The sequence below is a fragment of the Pseudophryne corroboree genome, chromosome 8 (assembly GCF_028390025.1).
Source record: "Pseudophryne corroboree isolate aPseCor3 chromosome 8, aPseCor3.hap2, whole genome shotgun sequence".
NCBI classification, from domain to species: domain Eukaryota; kingdom Metazoa; phylum Chordata; class Amphibia; order Anura; family Myobatrachidae; genus Pseudophryne; species Pseudophryne corroboree.
Genome location: NC_086451.1, coordinates 99,411,635 through 99,430,199, shown reverse-complemented (window position 1 = coordinate 99,430,199; position 18,565 = coordinate 99,411,635). Strand labels below are relative to the sequence as shown.

The 18,565-nt window shown below is 46.7% G+C and overlaps 1 protein-coding gene across 11 annotated transcripts in view; it reads left to right on the top strand.

Annotated features, from left to right (window-relative positions):
- GAPVD1 (GTPase activating protein and VPS9 domains 1) overlaps positions 1–18,565 on the top strand; it is a 279,694-nt gene that overhangs the window by 221,771 nt on the left and 39,358 nt on the right. For all 11 annotated transcript variants that reach the window (XM_063936821.1, XM_063936820.1, XM_063936826.1 and 8 more), the window contains one exon: positions 16,013–16,122. In XM_063936821.1, the coding sequence (XP_063792891.1) occupies positions 16,013–16,122 (110 nt within the window). The remainder of the gene's footprint in view (positions 1–16,012; positions 16,123–18,565) is intronic.

Here is an 18,565-nt window from a genome sequence, read left to right as displayed (position 1 = left end):
CACTTAACAACAGGGTGTGCTGCGCTAGGCAGCCGTGAAAAGAGCTTTTGTTAAGAAGATTCTTCAAGGGCTGCAGAACTTTTATGTCCTAGTGTCATACTGTGCTGCGGCTCCAACACCTCCCCAGCAGTGCCGCATACTCCCGCTGGCCGAGTTCCTGGGTACTTGCGGCGGAGGCGCTCCGGTTTCCAGGCACACGCCACTGGCGCTCTCCAGGATCGCGTGGCTGCTTCTTTGGAAGGAGGTAAGAGGGTCCCCCAGTTGGGACCCGCTGAAATCGTGTCACGGTCTTAGGAGACGGATCGCGACGCTGGCGTGGACAGTGTGGCCGTACAGGGACCCCACTATATCCACCCGGGCAGGGAGCACAGGTCGGATTTCACAAAAAAATCCTTTTAACAAGGCTCCACAGTACCCAGTGATGAGGACCAGCATACGGGATAAGGCGCTTGACCTGTAGCCCCTCCCCCAGCTCCGGCCACCATCTACTGCTGGTGCTCCCGTCCCCTGGAGCTGCTTCTCACTCTCCCTCACTCCCTGCCAGAGATTTGGGCGCCATCTTAACACAAGTATCCACGGCTGATCTCCGGGACTGCAGGGCACTGTCTCCTCTGTAAATCCGCCTGCCTCATCAGCGCTGTGCATTTACAGTCACTTAAGTATTCTACATGCCATTTTAGACAGTGTTAGTGAAGAACAAGTGTACTTCTACCTCTATATTTAGTACAAGTATTCTGAGATATACATCCAGTATCTACTGTGCATTGTTTTATATATATATATATATATATATATATATATATATATATATATATATATATATATATATATATATATATATATATATATACACATACACACTGCTCGAAAAAATAAAGGGAACACTTAAACAACACAATGTAACTCCAAATCAATCACACTTCTGTGAAATCAAACTGTCCACTTAGGAAGCAACACTGATTGACAATCAATTTCACATGCTGTTGTGCAAATGGAATAGACAACAGGTGGGAATTATAGGCAATTAGCAAGACACCCCCAATAAAGGAGTTGTTCTGCAGGTGGTGACCACAGACCACTTCTCAGCTCCTATGCTTTCTGGCTGATGTTTTGGTCACTTTTGAAAGCTGGAGGTGCTTTCACTCTAGTGGTAGCATGAGACGGAGTTTACAACCCACACAAGTGGCTCAGGTAGTGCAGCTCATCCAGGATGGCACATCAATGCGAGCTGTGGCAAGAAGGTTTGCTGTGTCTGTCAGCGTAGTGTCCAGAGCATGCAGGCGCTACCAGGAGACAGGCCAGTACATCAGGAGACGTGGAGGAGGCCGTAGGAGGGCAATAACTCAGCAGCAGGACCGCTACCTCGCCTTTGTGCAAGGAGGAACAGGAGGAGCACTGCCAGAGCCCTGCAAAATGACCTCCAGCAAGCCACAAATGTGCATGTGTCTACTCAAACGATCAGAAACAGACTCCATGAGGGTGGTATGAGGGCCCGACGTCCACAGGTGGGGGTTGTTCTTACAGCCCAACACCATGCAGGACGTTTGGCATTTGCCAGAGAACACAAAGATTGGCAAATTCGCCACTGGCGCCCTGTGCTCTTCACAGATGAAAGCAGGTTCTCACTGAGCACATGTGACAGACGTGACAGAGTCTGTAGACGCCAAGGAGAACGTTCTGCCTGCAACATCCTCCAGCATGACCGGTTTGGCAGTGGGTCAGTAATGGTGTGGGGTGGCATTTCTTTGGGGGGCCGCACAGCCATCCATGTGCTCGCCAGAGGTAGCCTAACTGCCATTAGGTACCGAGATGAGATCCTCAGACCCCTTGTGAGACCTTACGCTGGTGCGGTTGGCCCTGGGTTCCTCCTAAAGCAAGACAATGCTAGACCTCATGTGGCTGGAGTGTGTCAGCAGTTCCTGCAAGACGAAAGCATTGATGCTATGGACTGGCCCGCCCGTTCCCCAGACCTGAATCCAATTGAGCACATCTGGGACATCATATCTCGTTCCATCCACCATCGCCACGTTGCACCACAGACTGTCCAGGAGTTGGCGGATGCTTTAGTCCAGGTCTGGGAGGAGATCCATCAGGAGACCATACGCCACCTCTTCAGGAGCATGCCCAGGCGTTGTAGGGAGGTAATACAGGCACGTGGAGGCCACACACACTACTGAGCCTCATTTTGACTTGTTTTAAGGACATTACATCAATGTTAGATCAGCCTGCAGTGTGTTTTTCCACTTTAATTTTGAGTGTGACTCCAAATCCAGACCGCCATGGGTTAATAAATTTGATTTCCATTGATATTTTTTGTGTGATTTTGTTGTCAGCACATTCAACTATGTAAAGAACAAAGTATTTAATAAGAATATTTCATTCATTCAGATCTAGGATGTGTTATATTAGTGTTCCCTTTTTTTTCTTTCTGAGCAGTGTATGTATGTATGTATGTATGTATGTATGTATGTATGTATATGTAGTTTTACTAGTCCAGTGCAGTTTTATTGTTTGTCTGAAATAATTTCTGCATTTTACCTGTGACTGAGTGTGCCTGTAGCTGCTGTGCGGATTTCACTCTCGTGTATCACACTTATTGCTATCACTGTATTCTGTGCCCTGGGGGGCTAGGTGTGTTAGGATTTCGTGTATATAGTGCTACACAGTATATACTGTTTTGTGTGTTTTACTGTGTATTTCAGTCACCTCATACTGCTTTAATTCTCTGTTTGTGTCCTGTATTTACTGTCACATAACTCAGGGGGTTATTTGCAGGTATTGTATTTGTCTGGCTATATTGTACTGTTACGCTCTAGGGCTACATTCCCTATAATGTCTGCCACACGGGGGGAAATCCGCGGACGCTTCTGCATCATGCAGTGCTTGCACCAAGAATTTACCTGAGCGGGAAGTTTTAACTGATGGTTTGTGTACTGGGTGCCATACATCTCCCAGTCAGCCCGCAGCCCCTGTGGCCAATCAGGAACCACCTTGGGCAGCGTTCTCAAGGCAACAGACTCTGCGTAGTAACTAATTTTCTCTAACGTCCTAGTGGATGCTGGGGACTCCGAAAGGACCATGGGGAATAGCGGCTCCGCAGGAGACTGGGCACAAAAGTAAAAGCTTTAGGACTACCTGGTGTGCACTGGCTCCTTCCCCTATGACCCTCCTCCAAGCCTCAGTTAGATTTTTGTGCCCGAACGAGAAGGGTGCAGTCTAGGTGGCTCTCCTGAGCTGCTTAGAAAAAAGTTTAGTTTTAGGTTCTTTATTTTCAGTGAGACCTGCTGGCAACAGGCTCACTGCACCGAGGGACTAAGGGGAGAAGAAGCGAACTCACCTGCGTGCAGAGTGGATTGGGCTTCTTAGGCTACTGGACATTAGCTCCAGAGGGACGATCACAGGCCCAGCCATGGATGGGTCGCAGAGCCGCGCCGCCGTCCCCCTTAAAGAGCCAGAAGACTGAAGAGGTCCGGAAAATCAGCGCCAGAAGACGTCCTGTCTTCAATAAGGTCGCGCACAGCACCGCAGCTGTGCGCCATTGCTCTCAGCACACTTCACACTCCGGTCACTGAGGGTGCAGGGCGCTGGGGGGGGGCGCCCTGAGACGCAATAAAAACACCTTTTTTGGCAAAAAATACATCACATATAGCTCCTGGGCTATATGGATGCATTTAACCCCTGCCAATTTTTCCATAAAAAAGCGGGAGAAAGGCCGCCGAGAAGGGGGCGGAGCCTATCTCCTCCGCACACTGGCGCCATTTTTTCCTCACAGCTCCGTTGGAGGAAGGCTCCCTGACTCTCCCCTGCAGTCCTGAACTACAGAAACAGGGTAAAACAAGAGAGGGGGGGCACTAATTTGGCAGATAAATATATATTGCAGCTATATCAGGGAAAAACACTTATATAAGGTTATCCCTATATATATATATATAGCGCTCTGGTGTGTGCTGGCAAACTCTCCCTCTGTCTCCCCAAAGGGCTAGTGGGGTCCTGTCCTCTGTCAGAGCATTCCCTGTGTGTGTGCTGTGTCGGTACGTTGTGTTGACATGTATGAGGAGGAAAATGGTGTGGAGGCGGAGCAATTGCCTGTGTTAGTGATGTCACCCCCTAGGGAGTCGACACCTGACTGGATGGTCTTATGGAAAGAATACGTGATAGTGTCAGCACTTTACAAAAGACTGTTGACGACATGAGACAGCCGGCAAATCAGTTAATACCTGTACAGGCGTCTCAAACACCGTCAGGGGCTCTAAAACGCCCGTTACCTCAGGTCGATACAGACACTGACACGGACACTGACTCCAGTGTCGACGGTGAGGAAACAAACGTATTTTCCAGTAGGGCCACACGTTACATGATCACGACAATGAAGGAGGTTTTGAACATTTCTGATACTACAAGTACCACAAAAAAGGGTATTATGTGGGGTGTGAAAAAACTACCCGTAGTTTTTCCTGAATCAGATGAATTAAATGAAGTGTGTGATGAAGCGTGGGTTTCCCCCGATAAAAAACTGCTAATTTCTAAAAAATTATTGGCATTATACCCTTTCCCGCCAGAGGTTAGGGCACGTTGGGAAACACCCCCTAGGGTCGATAAGGCGCTCACACGCTTATCAAAACAAGTGGCGTTACCGTCTCCTGATACGGCCGCCCTCAAGGAACCAACTGATAGGAAGCTGGAAAATATCCTAAAAAGTATATACACACATACTGGTATTATACTGCGACCAGCAATCGCCTCAGCCTGGATGTGCGGTGCTGGGGTGGCTTGGTCGGATTCCCTGAGTGAAAATATTGATACCCTGGACAGGGACAATATATTATTGACTATAGAGCATTTAAAGGATGCATTTCTATATATGCGAGATGCACAGAGGGATATTTGCACTCTGGCATCAAGAGTAAGTGCGATGTCCATTTCTGCCAGAAGAGGGTTATGGACGCGACAGTGGTCAGGTGATGCGGATTCCAAACGGCATATGGAAGTATTGCCGTATAAAGGGGAGGAGTTATTTGGGGTCGGTCTATCGGACCTGGTGGCCACGGCAACGGCTGGGAAATCCACCTTTTTACCCCAGGTCACCTCTCAGCAGAAAAAGATACCGTCTTTTCAGGCTCAGTCCTTTCATCCCCATAAGGGCAAGCGGGCAAAAGGCCACTCATATCTGCCCCGGGGCAGAGGAAGGGGAAAAAGACTGCAGCAGACAGCCTCTTCCCACAAACAGAAGCCCTCCCCCGCTTCTGCCAAGTCCTCAGCATGACGCTGGGGCCTTACAAGCGGACTCAGGCACGGTGGGGGCCCGTCTCAAGAATTTCAGCGCGCAGTGGGCTCACTCGCAAGTGGACCCCTGGATCCTGCAGGTAGTATCTCAGGGGTACAAATTGGAATTCGAGACGTCTCCTCCTCGCCGGTTCCTGAAGTCTGCTTTACCAACGTCTCCCCCCGACAGGGAGGCGGTATTGGAAGCCATTCACAAGCTGTATTCCCAGCAGGTGATAATCAAGGTACCCCTCCTACAACAGGGAAAGGGGTATTATTCCACGCTGTTTGTGGTACCGAAGCCGGACGGCTCGGTGAGACCCATTTTAAATCTGAAATCCTTGAACACTTACATAAAAAGGTTCAAGTTCAAGATGGAGTCACTCAGAGCAGTGATAGCGAACCTGGAAGAAGGGGACTATATGGTGTCTCTGGACATCAAGGATGCTTACCTCCATGTCCCAATTTGCCCTTCTCACCAAGGGTACCTCAGGTTTGTGGTACAGAACTGTCACTATCAGTTTCAGACGCTGCCGTTTGGATTGTCCACGGCACCCCGGGTCTTTACCAAGGTAATGGCCGAAATGATGAATCTTCTTCGAAGAAAAGGCGTCTTAATTATCCCTTACTTGGACGATCTCCTGATAAGGGCAAGGTCCAGAGAACAGTTAGAGGTCGGAGTAGCACTATCTCAATTAGTACTACGACAGCACAGATGGATTCTAAATATTCCAAAATCGCAGCTGATTCCGACGACACGTCTGCTGTTCCTAGGGATGATTCTGGACACAGTACAGAAAAAGGTGTTTCTCCCGGAGGAGAAAGCCAGGGAGTTATCCGACCTAGTCAGGAACCTCCTAAGACCAGGCCATGTGTCAGTGCATCAATGCACAAGGGTCCTGGGAAAGATGGTGGCTTCTTACGAAGCGATTCCATTCGGCAGATTCCACGCAAGAACTTTTCAGTGGGATCTGCTGGACAAATGGTCCGGATCGCATCTTCAAATGCATCAGCGGATAACCCTGTCTCCAAGGACAAGGGTAGGGTGTCTCTCCTGTGGTGGTTACAGAGTGCTCATCTCCTAGAGGGCCGCAGATTCGGCATTCAGGATTGGGTCCTGGTGACCACGGATGCCAGCCTGAGAGGCTGGGGAGCAGTCACACAGGGAAAAAATTTCCAGGGCTTGTGGTCAAGCATGGAAACGTCACTTCACATAAATATCCTGGAACTAAGGGCCATTTACAATGCCCTAAGTCAGGCAAGGCCTCTGCTTCAGGGTCAGCCGGTGTTGATCCAGTCGGACAACATCACGGCAGTCGTCCACGTAAATAGACAGGGCGGCACAAGAAGCAGGAGGGCAATGACGGAAGTTGCAAGGATTCTTCGCTGGGCGGAAAATCATGTGATAGCACTGTCAGCAGTGTTCATTCCGGGAGTGGACAACTGGGAAGCAGACTTCCTCAGCAGACACGATCTTCACCCGGGGGAGTGGGGACTTCACCCAGAAGTGAACCGTTGGGAAAAACCAAAGGTGGACATGATGGCGTCCCGCCTCAACAAAAAACTGGACAGATATTGCGCCAGGTCAAGGGACCCTCAGGCAATAGCTGTGGATGCTCTGGTAACACCGTGGGTGTACCAGTCAGTATATGTGTTCCCTCCTCTGCCTCTCATACCCAAGGTACTGAGAATCATAAGAAGGAGAGGTGTAAAGACTATACTCGTGGCTCCGGATTGGCCAAGAAGGACTTGGTACCCGGAAATTCAAGAGATGCTCACGGAAGACCCGTGGCCTCTACCTCTAAGAAAGGACCTGCTCCAGCAGGGACCATGTCTGTTCCAAGACTTACCGCGGCTGCGTTTGACGGCATGTCGGTTGAACGCCGGATCCTGAAGGAAAAAGGCATTCCGGATGAAGTTATCCCTACCCTGATCAAAGCCAGGAAGGATGTAACTGTGCAACATTATCACCGTATTTGGCGTAAATATGTTGCGTGGTGTGAGGCCAGGAAGGCCCCTACAGAGGAATTTCAACTGGGTCGATTCCTGCATTTCCTGCAAACAGGACTGTCTATGGGCCTCAAATTAGGGTCCATTAAGGTTCAAATTTCGGCCCTGTCGATATTCTTCCAAAAAGAACTAGCTTCAGTTCCTGAAGTTCAGACGTTTGTCAAGGGGATACTGCATATACAGCCTCCTTTTGTGCCTCCAGTGGCACCTTGGGATCTCAATGTAGTTTTGGGATTCCTAAAATCACATTGGTTTGAACCACTCACCACTGTGGATTTAAAATATCTCAAATGGAAAGTGGTAATGCTGTTAGCCCTGGCTTCAGCCAGGCGTGTATCAGAATTGGCGGCTTTATCCTATAAAAGCCCTTACCTAATTTTTCATACGGACAGGGCAGAATTGAGGACTCGTCCTCAATTTCTCCCTAAGGTGGTTTCAGCATTTCACTTAAACCAGCCTATTGTGGTGCCTGCGGCTACTAGGGACTTGGAGGATTCCAAGTTGCTGGACGTAGTCAGGGCCCTGAAAATATATGTTTCCAGGACGGCTGGAGTCAGAAAATCTGACTCGCTGTTTATCCTGTATGCACCCAACAAGCTGGGTGCCCCTGCTTCTAAGCAGACGATTGCTCGTTGGATTTGTAGTACAATTCAGCTTGCACATTCTGTGGCAGGCCTGCCACAGCCAAAAATCTGTAAAAGCCCATTCCACACGGAAAGTGGGCTCATCTTGGGCGGCTGCCCGAGGGGTCTCCGCTTTACAACTTTGCCGAGCAGCTACTTGGTCAGGGGCAAATACGTTTGCAAAATTCTACAAATTTGATACCCTGGCTGATGAGGACCTGGAGTTCTCTCATTCGGTGCTGCAGAGTCATCCGCACTCTCCCGCCCGTTTGGGAGCTTTGGTATAATCCCCATGGTCCTTTCGGAGTCCCCAGCATCCACTAGGACGTTAGAGAAAATAAGAATTTACTTACCGATAATTCTATTTCTCATAGTCCGTAGTGGATGCTGGGCGCCCATCCCAAGTGCGGATTGTCTGCAATACTTGTACATAGTTATTGTTACAAAAATCGGGTTATTATTGTTGTGAGCCATCTTTTCAGAGGCTCCTCTGTTATCATGCTGTTAACTGGGTTCAAATCACAAGTTGTACGGTGTGATTGGTGTGGCTGGTATGAGTCTTACCCGGGATTCAAAATCCTTCCTTATTGTGTACGCTCGTCCGGGCACAGTATCCTAACTGAGGCTTGGAGGAGGGTCATAGGGGGAGGAGCCAGTGCACACCAGGTAGTCCTAAAGCTTTTACTTTTGTGCCCAGTCTCCTGCGGAGCCGCTATTCCCCATGGTCCTTTCGGAGTCCCCAGCATCCACTACGGACTATGAGAAATAGAATTATCGGTAAGTAAATTCTTATTTTTTAATAAATGTAAAAAGTAACATTATTATTTATGTATCCTGTCTCCCCCCCTTGGGGAATGGTTTGCCTCCTATATATTTATGTTAAACTATTATGTACAAATTAATTGTCATTGTAACAAGTGTCAAAGTCAAAAATATTACATAGAGAGAACATACAAACTACACACATTTAAGTCGCTATACTTGCAAATATGCGCAGCGAGCACAGCAATATATGGTAACACGCATTTGCTCAGACATGGCACGGAGATGGATTCGGCGCTTGTTTCATACAGTACATGGTTATGATAATGTCGGGCACCAGACATCATGGAGATTTAGAATTGGCTGATGAATTGATGTCATGAATGTGTATTATTTGAACAGAACCAGATGCGCCCGTCATGTTTGGTATTGAAGCAAGCAGATTGATGTGTGGGTTAGTTTGAGGCTTGTTGTGAAGTTGTGGGACATTGCAGCGGATAGATATGATTATATGTATAAAAGCTAAGATCATTTTGTTAGAACAATGAATGATCAAGCCAACCCCTTTACTAAGATTTCAGGGCTGAACCTGATTCGCATATACAAAGCAAGAGAGACCCCTCCCCCAGGAACTAGGAAAACAGGCATGGCTAGAAAAGAAGTCAGTTTCAGTTTGCTTGGGGCCTCTGAGGACAGATATACTGTAGCTACTCACACAGCTACCTGGCACCCAGCAGCATGGCGGCTACATCCCCAGGACTGACCTCCCAACTAAAGGCTAAGTATTGAATTCACATGGCTAGATAAGGAAATATAGACAGATTGCTTTAAGGTCAATGGTGCTGGTTTAAATAGAATATTGTAACTTGTTTGTGTGATAGATCTGGGAATATGTGCTGGTAGCAATGGCAGGCTGATATGTGTGGTTACATTGTGATCTGGTCTTGTGATGAATATGCTCTGGTTATTGAGATACTGAAGATGTTTGGAATGTGAAATTGAATAAGATGGTTCTAGGAAGTTGGATTGTAATTGTGAAAGGTGATTTAGATGGTTTGGAATTGTAAAATCAGAACATATGCATTGTTTTGAGGCTTGGACATTTTGGAATAAAATGGAGTCTTGTGTCTTCTGCTATGTGATTGTGGTGTAGCAGAGAGTGCCATGTGTTTGGACCTGCAAATCTAAAATGGCTGCTGCCGGGTATTTTCCCCTCACCCTTTCAACCATGTGGTGCAGTCTTTGGAATCATGGGAGTTTTCCCAAAATGGAGTCTAGCTTCTGTCCCATGCGGTATTGTAGGGTTGTGTATATAGGGACAGCCAGTATGGGTAAGGTCAAGTATTTTCTCCACAAAGATTCTCAGCATTGACTAACTGCGCAGCGATTGTCTCTCACATGTGTAGTTTTATCTGCAATCATATTGTTCTTATTGTTATTGTGAGCCATATCTCTCTCTCTCTCTCTCTCTTCTCCTCTTTCTCCCTCATTTTCCCTTAAACGTAAATTGTATTGTATTGTATTTCCTGTGTAGTTATCTGGTTAGTTAGTCTATGTTATATTGGTAGTGTATAATTGTATTGTATTATTCTTTTGCAAGCATACCATCCATAATATATATATAAGGCGTTAGACCCTAAGCCCAGGTATCTGTGTATTTCTTATAGTGTTAAGTATTCTCAGAGCGTCGGTGACGCTCAAACAGCTTTTAAGTTAATACGGTTACACTGCATTACATCTACACATTGTCACTGCACAAATGGTTACAGTATAAGTACATTCCTTAAGGTATAGTTAAGGGAGTACCCTTGCGGTACTTTTTGCGCCAATTGCGTACTGTGTTCTTTAACCTTTAACGTGTTTTTAATAGGACAAATATTATAGACATTGACACAAGCATGCCACCTCGTGCTAATTAGGCACCATATTGATTATGGTATATAAACCCCATAAAACAAAGCAGTCTATACCTTTGAAAAAGCTGCCAGGAAAAGGTAGCGAAATGTGTCAGGATTTTGACTGCCCCAGCTCAGGAACTGACTAAGTGAAAGACCGGACCATCCCCTGTTATCCCCTGCACTGTAACATTTGTATTTACAAATACCTGTCCATGATCTTCGGATGGACTGCCGTAAAGCATGAGGCGCTCGCAATTGGAATCCAGGAGTAAATAGTCCTCTAATGGCGAAAGACCTCAAGGGACATTGTATCCATTTGCTGGGGAATCCTATATTCAGCAGGACACTTACCACAGGGGTAATCATTTGGAATGGACTTCTTCAAATGTTTCAGTTCCTGACTGTTGGGTAATTTTTTATGAAATTTCATATGATTGATCTTAACAGAAGTAATAAGCATGCAGTAATATGTCTTTTTTTAAATATTAATTACATTAATAAATTGTACATTTTTATATTTTTTATTTATTTTTTATCATTTTTGAATTGTTTGTATTGTTTAAATCAAAGCGCAGCCTCTCCACCACTTTTCTTTGTATTTCTCTATTGGGGGAGTGACTTCCCTGACTATCTGAGGCAGCTGCTTAGCACAGCATCTGCTAGTTAAGCACCCAAATATACCTTGGTATACCTTTTTTTAGCGTTCTCAAGTATGCTGAATACGCTTGTGACACGTCTTACGCCCCCTGTGGGTCCTCCTGTGCCATTGCAGCCACATATTGTCCCTGTAGTTAATCCGCCCTGGGCGGACACTCTGTCTGCCCAGATACAACAATTAAATCAATCTTTGGTGAGACAAAAGTCTACCCCACGTCCCTCTGGGGTCAAGGGGTCATCTAAGCGGGCCGCTTCCTCCTCACAATCCATTAATATTTCAGATAATTTTTCCGATGAAGATGGGGAATATACGGATCCGTCAGACACTGATACAGTTGCTTCTGACGAGGAACCTACAACTCAGGTTGATGTTCCTGACCTAGTGGAGGCTATTAAGCTGATTCTACAAATTGATGAGGTAGATCCCACTACTGCGTCTAAGAAACCTGAAAAGTTAAAACGTCAGAATTTACTATAGTAGTCTTACTACATTCTGAACATTTAATCGACATACGTCAGGAATCCTGGTCTTCTCCAGGAAAAAATTCTCCCTGTCTAAGAAGATGCTAGCTCGCTATCTTAACCCTGCAGAGTTGAGTGACAAATGGGAAAATCTACAGCCGGTGGACTCGCGTCTCCCGTCTTGTGGTGTCATCTACTCTGCCTGTCACCACTGTCACCTCACTGAAGGAACCTATGGATAAGCGTGTGGAGGGATGCATGAAGTCTATTTTCTCCCTTACCGGTGCTGTACATAGGCTCACTATAGCAGCCTCCTGGGCTGCAAAAGGAATTGAAGCATGGGTTCAGGCATTAGAGGAAGAGCTACCTCAGGATATTTCTGACACTGCCAGACAATATCTGTCTCATATTACCACCGCCTCCCACTATATTCAGGAGGCGTCCTCTGAGGCAGGTGTAATGGCGGCCAAGGCGTCTACTATGTCTATACTGGCTCGCTGAATTCTATGGTTAAGGTCCTGGAAGGTGGACCTGGACTCCAAAAAGACTTTGGAGGTGCTCCCTTTTAAGGGAGACATCCTATTTGGGGAGGATCTGAACAAGATTGTTACTGACTTGGCGACTGCTAAGACTGCGTTTCTCCTAAGTACTAATCCTTCTGTACCGAGGGCTGAGTACCACTTTTCGTTCCTTTTCGATCTCCAGGGAAAGCAAATCGTCAGGCGTACCCGAGACAGGCCCGTGCTTCCAAAACCACTGAGTTCAAACCTAAACAATCCTGGGCTGCCCGTCAGCCAGCTTCCAAACAAGACAAGCCTGCTGCATGACGGGCCGGGCCTCCCCCTGGGGAATCCCAGGGTGGGATGCCGACTTCTGTAATTTGTCCAGGTCTGGTTAAGGACCACTTCAGACGCCTGGGTGCGGGAAGTTGTCTCTCACGGGTACATCTCTTTTAAGAGACGTACCCCTCACCAGTTCTGCACGACTGTTATTCCTTCGGATCCGTTGAAAGCGCAAGCTCTACACCTTGTTGTGCGATGCTTCCTGGACACAGGAGTGGTAGTGCCGGTACCTCTGTCCCAGAGAGGCAGGGGATATTATTCGAATCCGTTTCTAGTTCCGAAACCTAATGGGTCCTTCTGGCCTATACTCAACCTCAAATCATTGATCAAATTTGTGAGTGTCCAAATTCCGTATGGAAACTCTGCGCTCTATTGTACTGGCCATGGTACCCGAAGACTGGGATCCGGTCTCTAAACCGACAGTAACTAGGTCGACAATGTCTAGGTCGACCACTATTGTCGACAGGGTGTCTAGGTCGACAGGTCAAAAGGTCGACATGAGTTTTTCACAATTTTTTTCTTTTTTTTGAACCTTTTCATACTTAACGATCCACGTGGACTACGATTGGAACGGTAATCTGTGCCGAGGGTAGCGGAGCAAAGGCACCATGCGAGGGGTCGCGGTGCACTAATTGGGATTCCCGGTCACTCTACGAAGAAAACGACACCAAAATAACATTAAAAACTCATGACGACCTTTTGACCTGTCACCTAGACCATGTCGACCTAAAGACCCTGTCGACCTAGTTACTGTCGACCAATAGTGGTCGACCTAGTTACTGTCGACTTTCAATACCACCCCCCGAAGACTATATGGTATCCCTGGACATAAAGGATGCTTACCTGCGTATACCTATTGCCATATCGCGTCAGCAATATGTGCAGTTTGCTATTGGCAACCTACATTATCAATTCCAGGCTCTGCCATTTGGACTGGCCATGGCCCCTCGGATCTTCACCAAGGTCATGGCCGTGATGACGGCCCGTCTCCGTCGTCAGGGAATCAGGATTCTGCTGTATCTGGACCACTTGCTGATCCTGGGGAACTCCCAAGATGTTCTCCTCAGTCATCTGAAACTGACGGTCCAATTCCTACAAGCCCACGGGTGGCTCATCAACTGGAAAAAGTCTTCGCTGGTCCATGCTCAGAGCATGGTGCACCTGGGAGCACTGCTGGACACACACAGCCAAAGACTGTTTCTGTCTCCAGAGAAGTCCCAAAACTTCAGGACAGGATCAGATACTTCCTTTCTCGCCCAAGAGTGTCGATACACTCGGCGATGTAAGTACTAGGCCTCATGGTGTCGGCTTTCGACATGGTACAGTACGCTCAATTTAATTTCCCGCCCTCTGCAGCGGTTAATCTGTCACTGAGTTGGTGGCTACAGGACCAACGGTTGAGCAGGGGCCGTCCCTTTTGGATCTCCAACTGGGTCCTACTGACAACGGACGCCAGTCTGCGGGGTTGGGGGCGCGGTGTTAGAGCAACACTCTCTCCAGGGTCGGTGGACCAAGGAGGAATCTCTCCTCCCAATAAATATTGTAGAATTGCGGGCAGTGTTCAATGCGTTGACGCTTGCCGCAGGCCTGTTCAAGTACAATCAGACAACGCCACCATGGTGGCATAGATAAATCATCAAGGCGGCACTCGAAGCCGCATGGCAATGACGGAAGTATCAAAAATCCTTTGTTGGGCGGAACACTATCTGCCAGCAATATCAGCTGTGTTCATTCCCGGAGTCCTCAACTGGGAAGTGGATTTCTTCAGTCGTCAGGACGTGCACGCCGGAGAGTGGAGTCTTCATCCTGAAGTCTTTCAACTCCTAGTGGACAAGTGGGGCCTACCAGATGTAGACCTGATGGCGTCTCGACACAATCACAAGGTTCCGGTCTTCGGATCAAGGACAAGCAGCATTCGTGGACGCCCTAGCAATTCCATTGAACTGTCGGCTGCCATACGTGTTCCCTCCAGTGTCACTCCTGCCCAGGGTACTACGGAAGTTCAAGCAAGAAAGAGGAATACTACTTCTAGTCGCTCCAGCGTGGCCCAGACGACACTGGTTCTCAGACCTGCAGGGTCTGTCGATCGAGCGTCCTCTTCTACTTCCTCAACTCCCAGACCTCCTCGTTCAGGGCCCTTGTGTCTACCCGGACCTGCCCAGACTGGCTTTGACGGCGTGGCTCTTGAAGCTTCACTTCTGAGGGCCAAAGGATTCTCTGAGGCGGTTACCCAAACTATGTTGAAGTCCCGCACACTGGCTTCTGCACTGATTTATTACAGGGTCTGGAATTCTTATTTCACCTGGTGTGCTGCTAAGAATTACGATGCATACACTTTCAGAACTTCCAGACTTTTGGCTTTTCTGCAACAAGGCCAGGACTTAGGCCTTCGTCTGGCCTCCCTCAAGGTTCATATTTCTGCCTTGGTGTGGTTTCAGAGGAAGATTGCGTCTATTCCTGACGTTCATACTTTCACTCAAGGCGTTTTACAGATTCAGCCTCCCTATGTCCCTCCTGTGGCTCCATGGGATCTGTCTGTTGTCTTGAATGCCCTCCAAGAGTATCCGTTTGAAAATCTTGAGTCTGTGGACCTTAAATATCTTACGCTTAAGGTCGTGTTTCTGCTGGCTATTGCCTCTGCTAGGAGGGTGTCGGACTTGGGAGCTTTGTCCTCTCGTCTGCCCTTTCTGATCTTTCACCGTGACTGGGCAGTTCTTCAAACTCACCCTGGTTATTTGCTTAAGGTGGTGTCATCTTTTCACCTTAACCAAGATATCGTGGTTCCGACTTGCCCTGCATGTTCTCCCAGATCTTAAAGTCCTCACTCCGGCTCCTCCAGGGCGAATCACTACAGGTGCAGGAGGTGAAAGCACTTAGCAGGTAGGGCTGCACACAATCGTTTTTTCAGGAGCACATGCAGGGCAAGTCCGTACTTCCCTGCATAAACCATCACCTGCAGCTCCTCCGCGTATATCCTCAGTAGGACTATCACACAATGCGTTGTGTGACATTTTTACAAGTTATATGTTATTTTGGATATCAAAGTGTGTGTTAAATTCATATTTTAAATATTGGCTACAATTATCCTATGTCGGCAATTGGGCAGCGCCATATTCAATACTCCGACGTGTTACCATATATCCATTGTAGTGGGGTAGGGTACCCCATCCGTGTATTGAAAGGCCAGCTTACACCCAAGTGAAGCGCCATAGGTACTCTGTCATCCAATATATATTGTCCAGGGTTATAGAGGAGGCCATGCAATGCATCCTGGGAACAGTCAAAGCTTTAGCCTGTTGGTGCCTCTAGATCAAGATCCAACTCTACACACTGATGTATTCCCTGTGGAACCCAATGTATCTCACAGAAAGAGATTTAACTATGGTAAGTCTACCATAAATCTCCTTTTTTGTATCCATTTTAAATTTGCGCCAACCAGTATGAGTTAAAATAGATTTTTTTATTTTATTTATATTTTTAATGCTTATGTTTATAGGGATGCAAAAAAGAAGTTAAGATTAGCACTGTGCTCTGCAGATTCCGTTGCATTTCCGATGGTTTCTCACTCCACGCGGAATGGTCTGCCAGATCATACTAATCCTGAAGGTAAATTCTGTCATTTTTACTTACCATTAAAGTGATTAACTCAGAGGTTCCCAAACTGTGTGCCGTGGCTCCTTGGGGTGCCTCGGGACACTTGCAGGGGTGCCCTGTGTTGGTGGTCCAGGACCAATTAAAATTATTCATGGTCAATATAATAGGCAAAACCACTGCCGGTGGCTGCCAGTCATAAAATATGTGGCCAAACAGAAGCAAATCTTGTCCCTCACCACACAACTGACCCTAAGGATGACATATAAACACAATCTACTTAATTTAATATTTCTTTCTAAATTTCTCAATAAGAAATTTTTGGCCTAGGGGTGCCGTGAAAAAAATTCTGATATTCTAGGGCGCCGTGACTCAAAAAAGTTTGGAAACCACTGGATTAACCTATTAAAACCCATAATATGAAAATTTTATATTTAGAAAATATTTATTGATAAATTTACTCAGACAAACATTATAAACATGAGTGTGTCAGTATTTTTACAAATCAGGTCCCAGTTACATACAAGGTTATTAAGTGTCCTTTGTATAGGACTTTGGGTCTATGTGTATACAAATATGTATTAGGCCAACATATTAAATCAGTGAGCGGCAAACTTTAAAGATGGCAAGAACCCTTTGATCACCTACTGAATTGCCCTTGCCTGAGAACTTAGACCCTGAGTTACTGGAAAACAATGACCTTCAATATTGTAGTGATGTAACTGATAACCCCGCAGATGTAGACAAAATGAAACGAGCAATTAAAAAGTTGAATAATGGAACAGCACCAGGCAATGATAACGTCCCAGCAGAAGCTTTAAAAGCAGGAGGAGTGGTAATAGTAAACCAATTTAGAAACATACATGCAATTGCCTGGAAAGACTCCTATGTGTCAGAAGACTTCAAATATGTCATAATAAAAACTACAGAGGCATAAGTTTACAAACAACACATCAAAATATTTTCATCAATTATACACTAAAGGCTACTAAAAACACCAAGGCTACTGAAAACACCAGAAAGCAACTGCAGAGGACAACAAGCTGGATTTAGGCCCAGTAGAAGCTGCAGTGACCATATATTCGCTCTCAGGCAAATAATTAAAGAAGTAACTTCTAGTTTTTGTTGCCTTTAAAAATGTGCCTTTGACATTGTGGACCAAGAATCTATTTGCTGTGTCCTCAAGGTGGAGAACATCCCACATACTGTAAGCACCCTTCAAGCTCTCTACAACATCTCCTCAAACAAAGTTAAATGTGCGGGTCAAATGTCCCAAACTTTCACAATCTCAAGTTATGTCAAGTAAGCTTGTATAGTATCACCCATGCTTTTCAACGTTGCTATGGACTGGATTATCAGAAAAACCTTTCTAAAATGAAATTGTCACCGGCAAACATACAGTCCTCACAGATCTAGGCCAAAACATCCTAAATAAGCTCCGCACAAATGCAGCAAAGTTTGGCTTACAAATAAATGCGGATAAAGCCAAGTACATTTGTACTTGTAAGTATACAGATGTGGATAAATCCACAGGGAACCAGCGCTCAAACCCGATTTATCCACATCTGTATACTTACCATTTAAGGGGGGGCGGGACACCCCTCATTACCAGCAGCACACCCCGCCTCAGACTAACACCTCAGTGCGCAGAGAACCCATTTCCGTATATCTACATTTGTACTTGAACTACGCCCGTGGAGCTAAACCTACATGGAAACCTCATTGAACAAGTGGATATCTTTAAATACCTGGGTTCAGTTATCAATGGTCAACAGCCGCTACAAGCGACATCAAGTCGTAAAGGTTGTGCCACAGCTGCCTTCGCATCTCTGAAAGAAGGCCTCTGAAACCAACAGGACATTTCCGTTGCCACAAAAATTAAGCTATTAAGCGCATCGGTTACAACAATACAGGTTGAGTATCCCATATCCAAATATTCCGAAATAAGGATTGTTCCGAAATACATAATTTCTTGAGTGAGACTGAAGGCCAGTACTCACTGGCCGATGTGGGGGAGATGTGTGCTGAGCGAACCGCTCCTTACATAAAAAATTTGACGACATGCCAAACGCGGGACAGCCGGCTTCTCAGCTCGTGCCTGCCCAGACAATTCAAAGGCCATCAGGGGCTCTGAAACGCCCACTACCTCAGATGGCAGACACAGATGTCGACACGGATACTGATACCAGTGTCGACGACGATGAGTCAAATTTAATGTCCACTAGGGCCATTCGTTGCATGATTGAGGCAATGAAAGAGGTATTACACATTTCTCTAACGTCCTAAGTGGATGCTGGGGACTCCGTAAGGACCATGGGGAATAGCGGCTCCGCAGGAGACTGGGCACATCTAAAGAAAGCTTTAGGACTATCTGGTGTGCACTGGCTCCTCCCCCTATGACCCTCCTCCAAGCCTCAGATCTTTGTGCCCGAACGAGAAGGGTGCACACTAGGGGCTC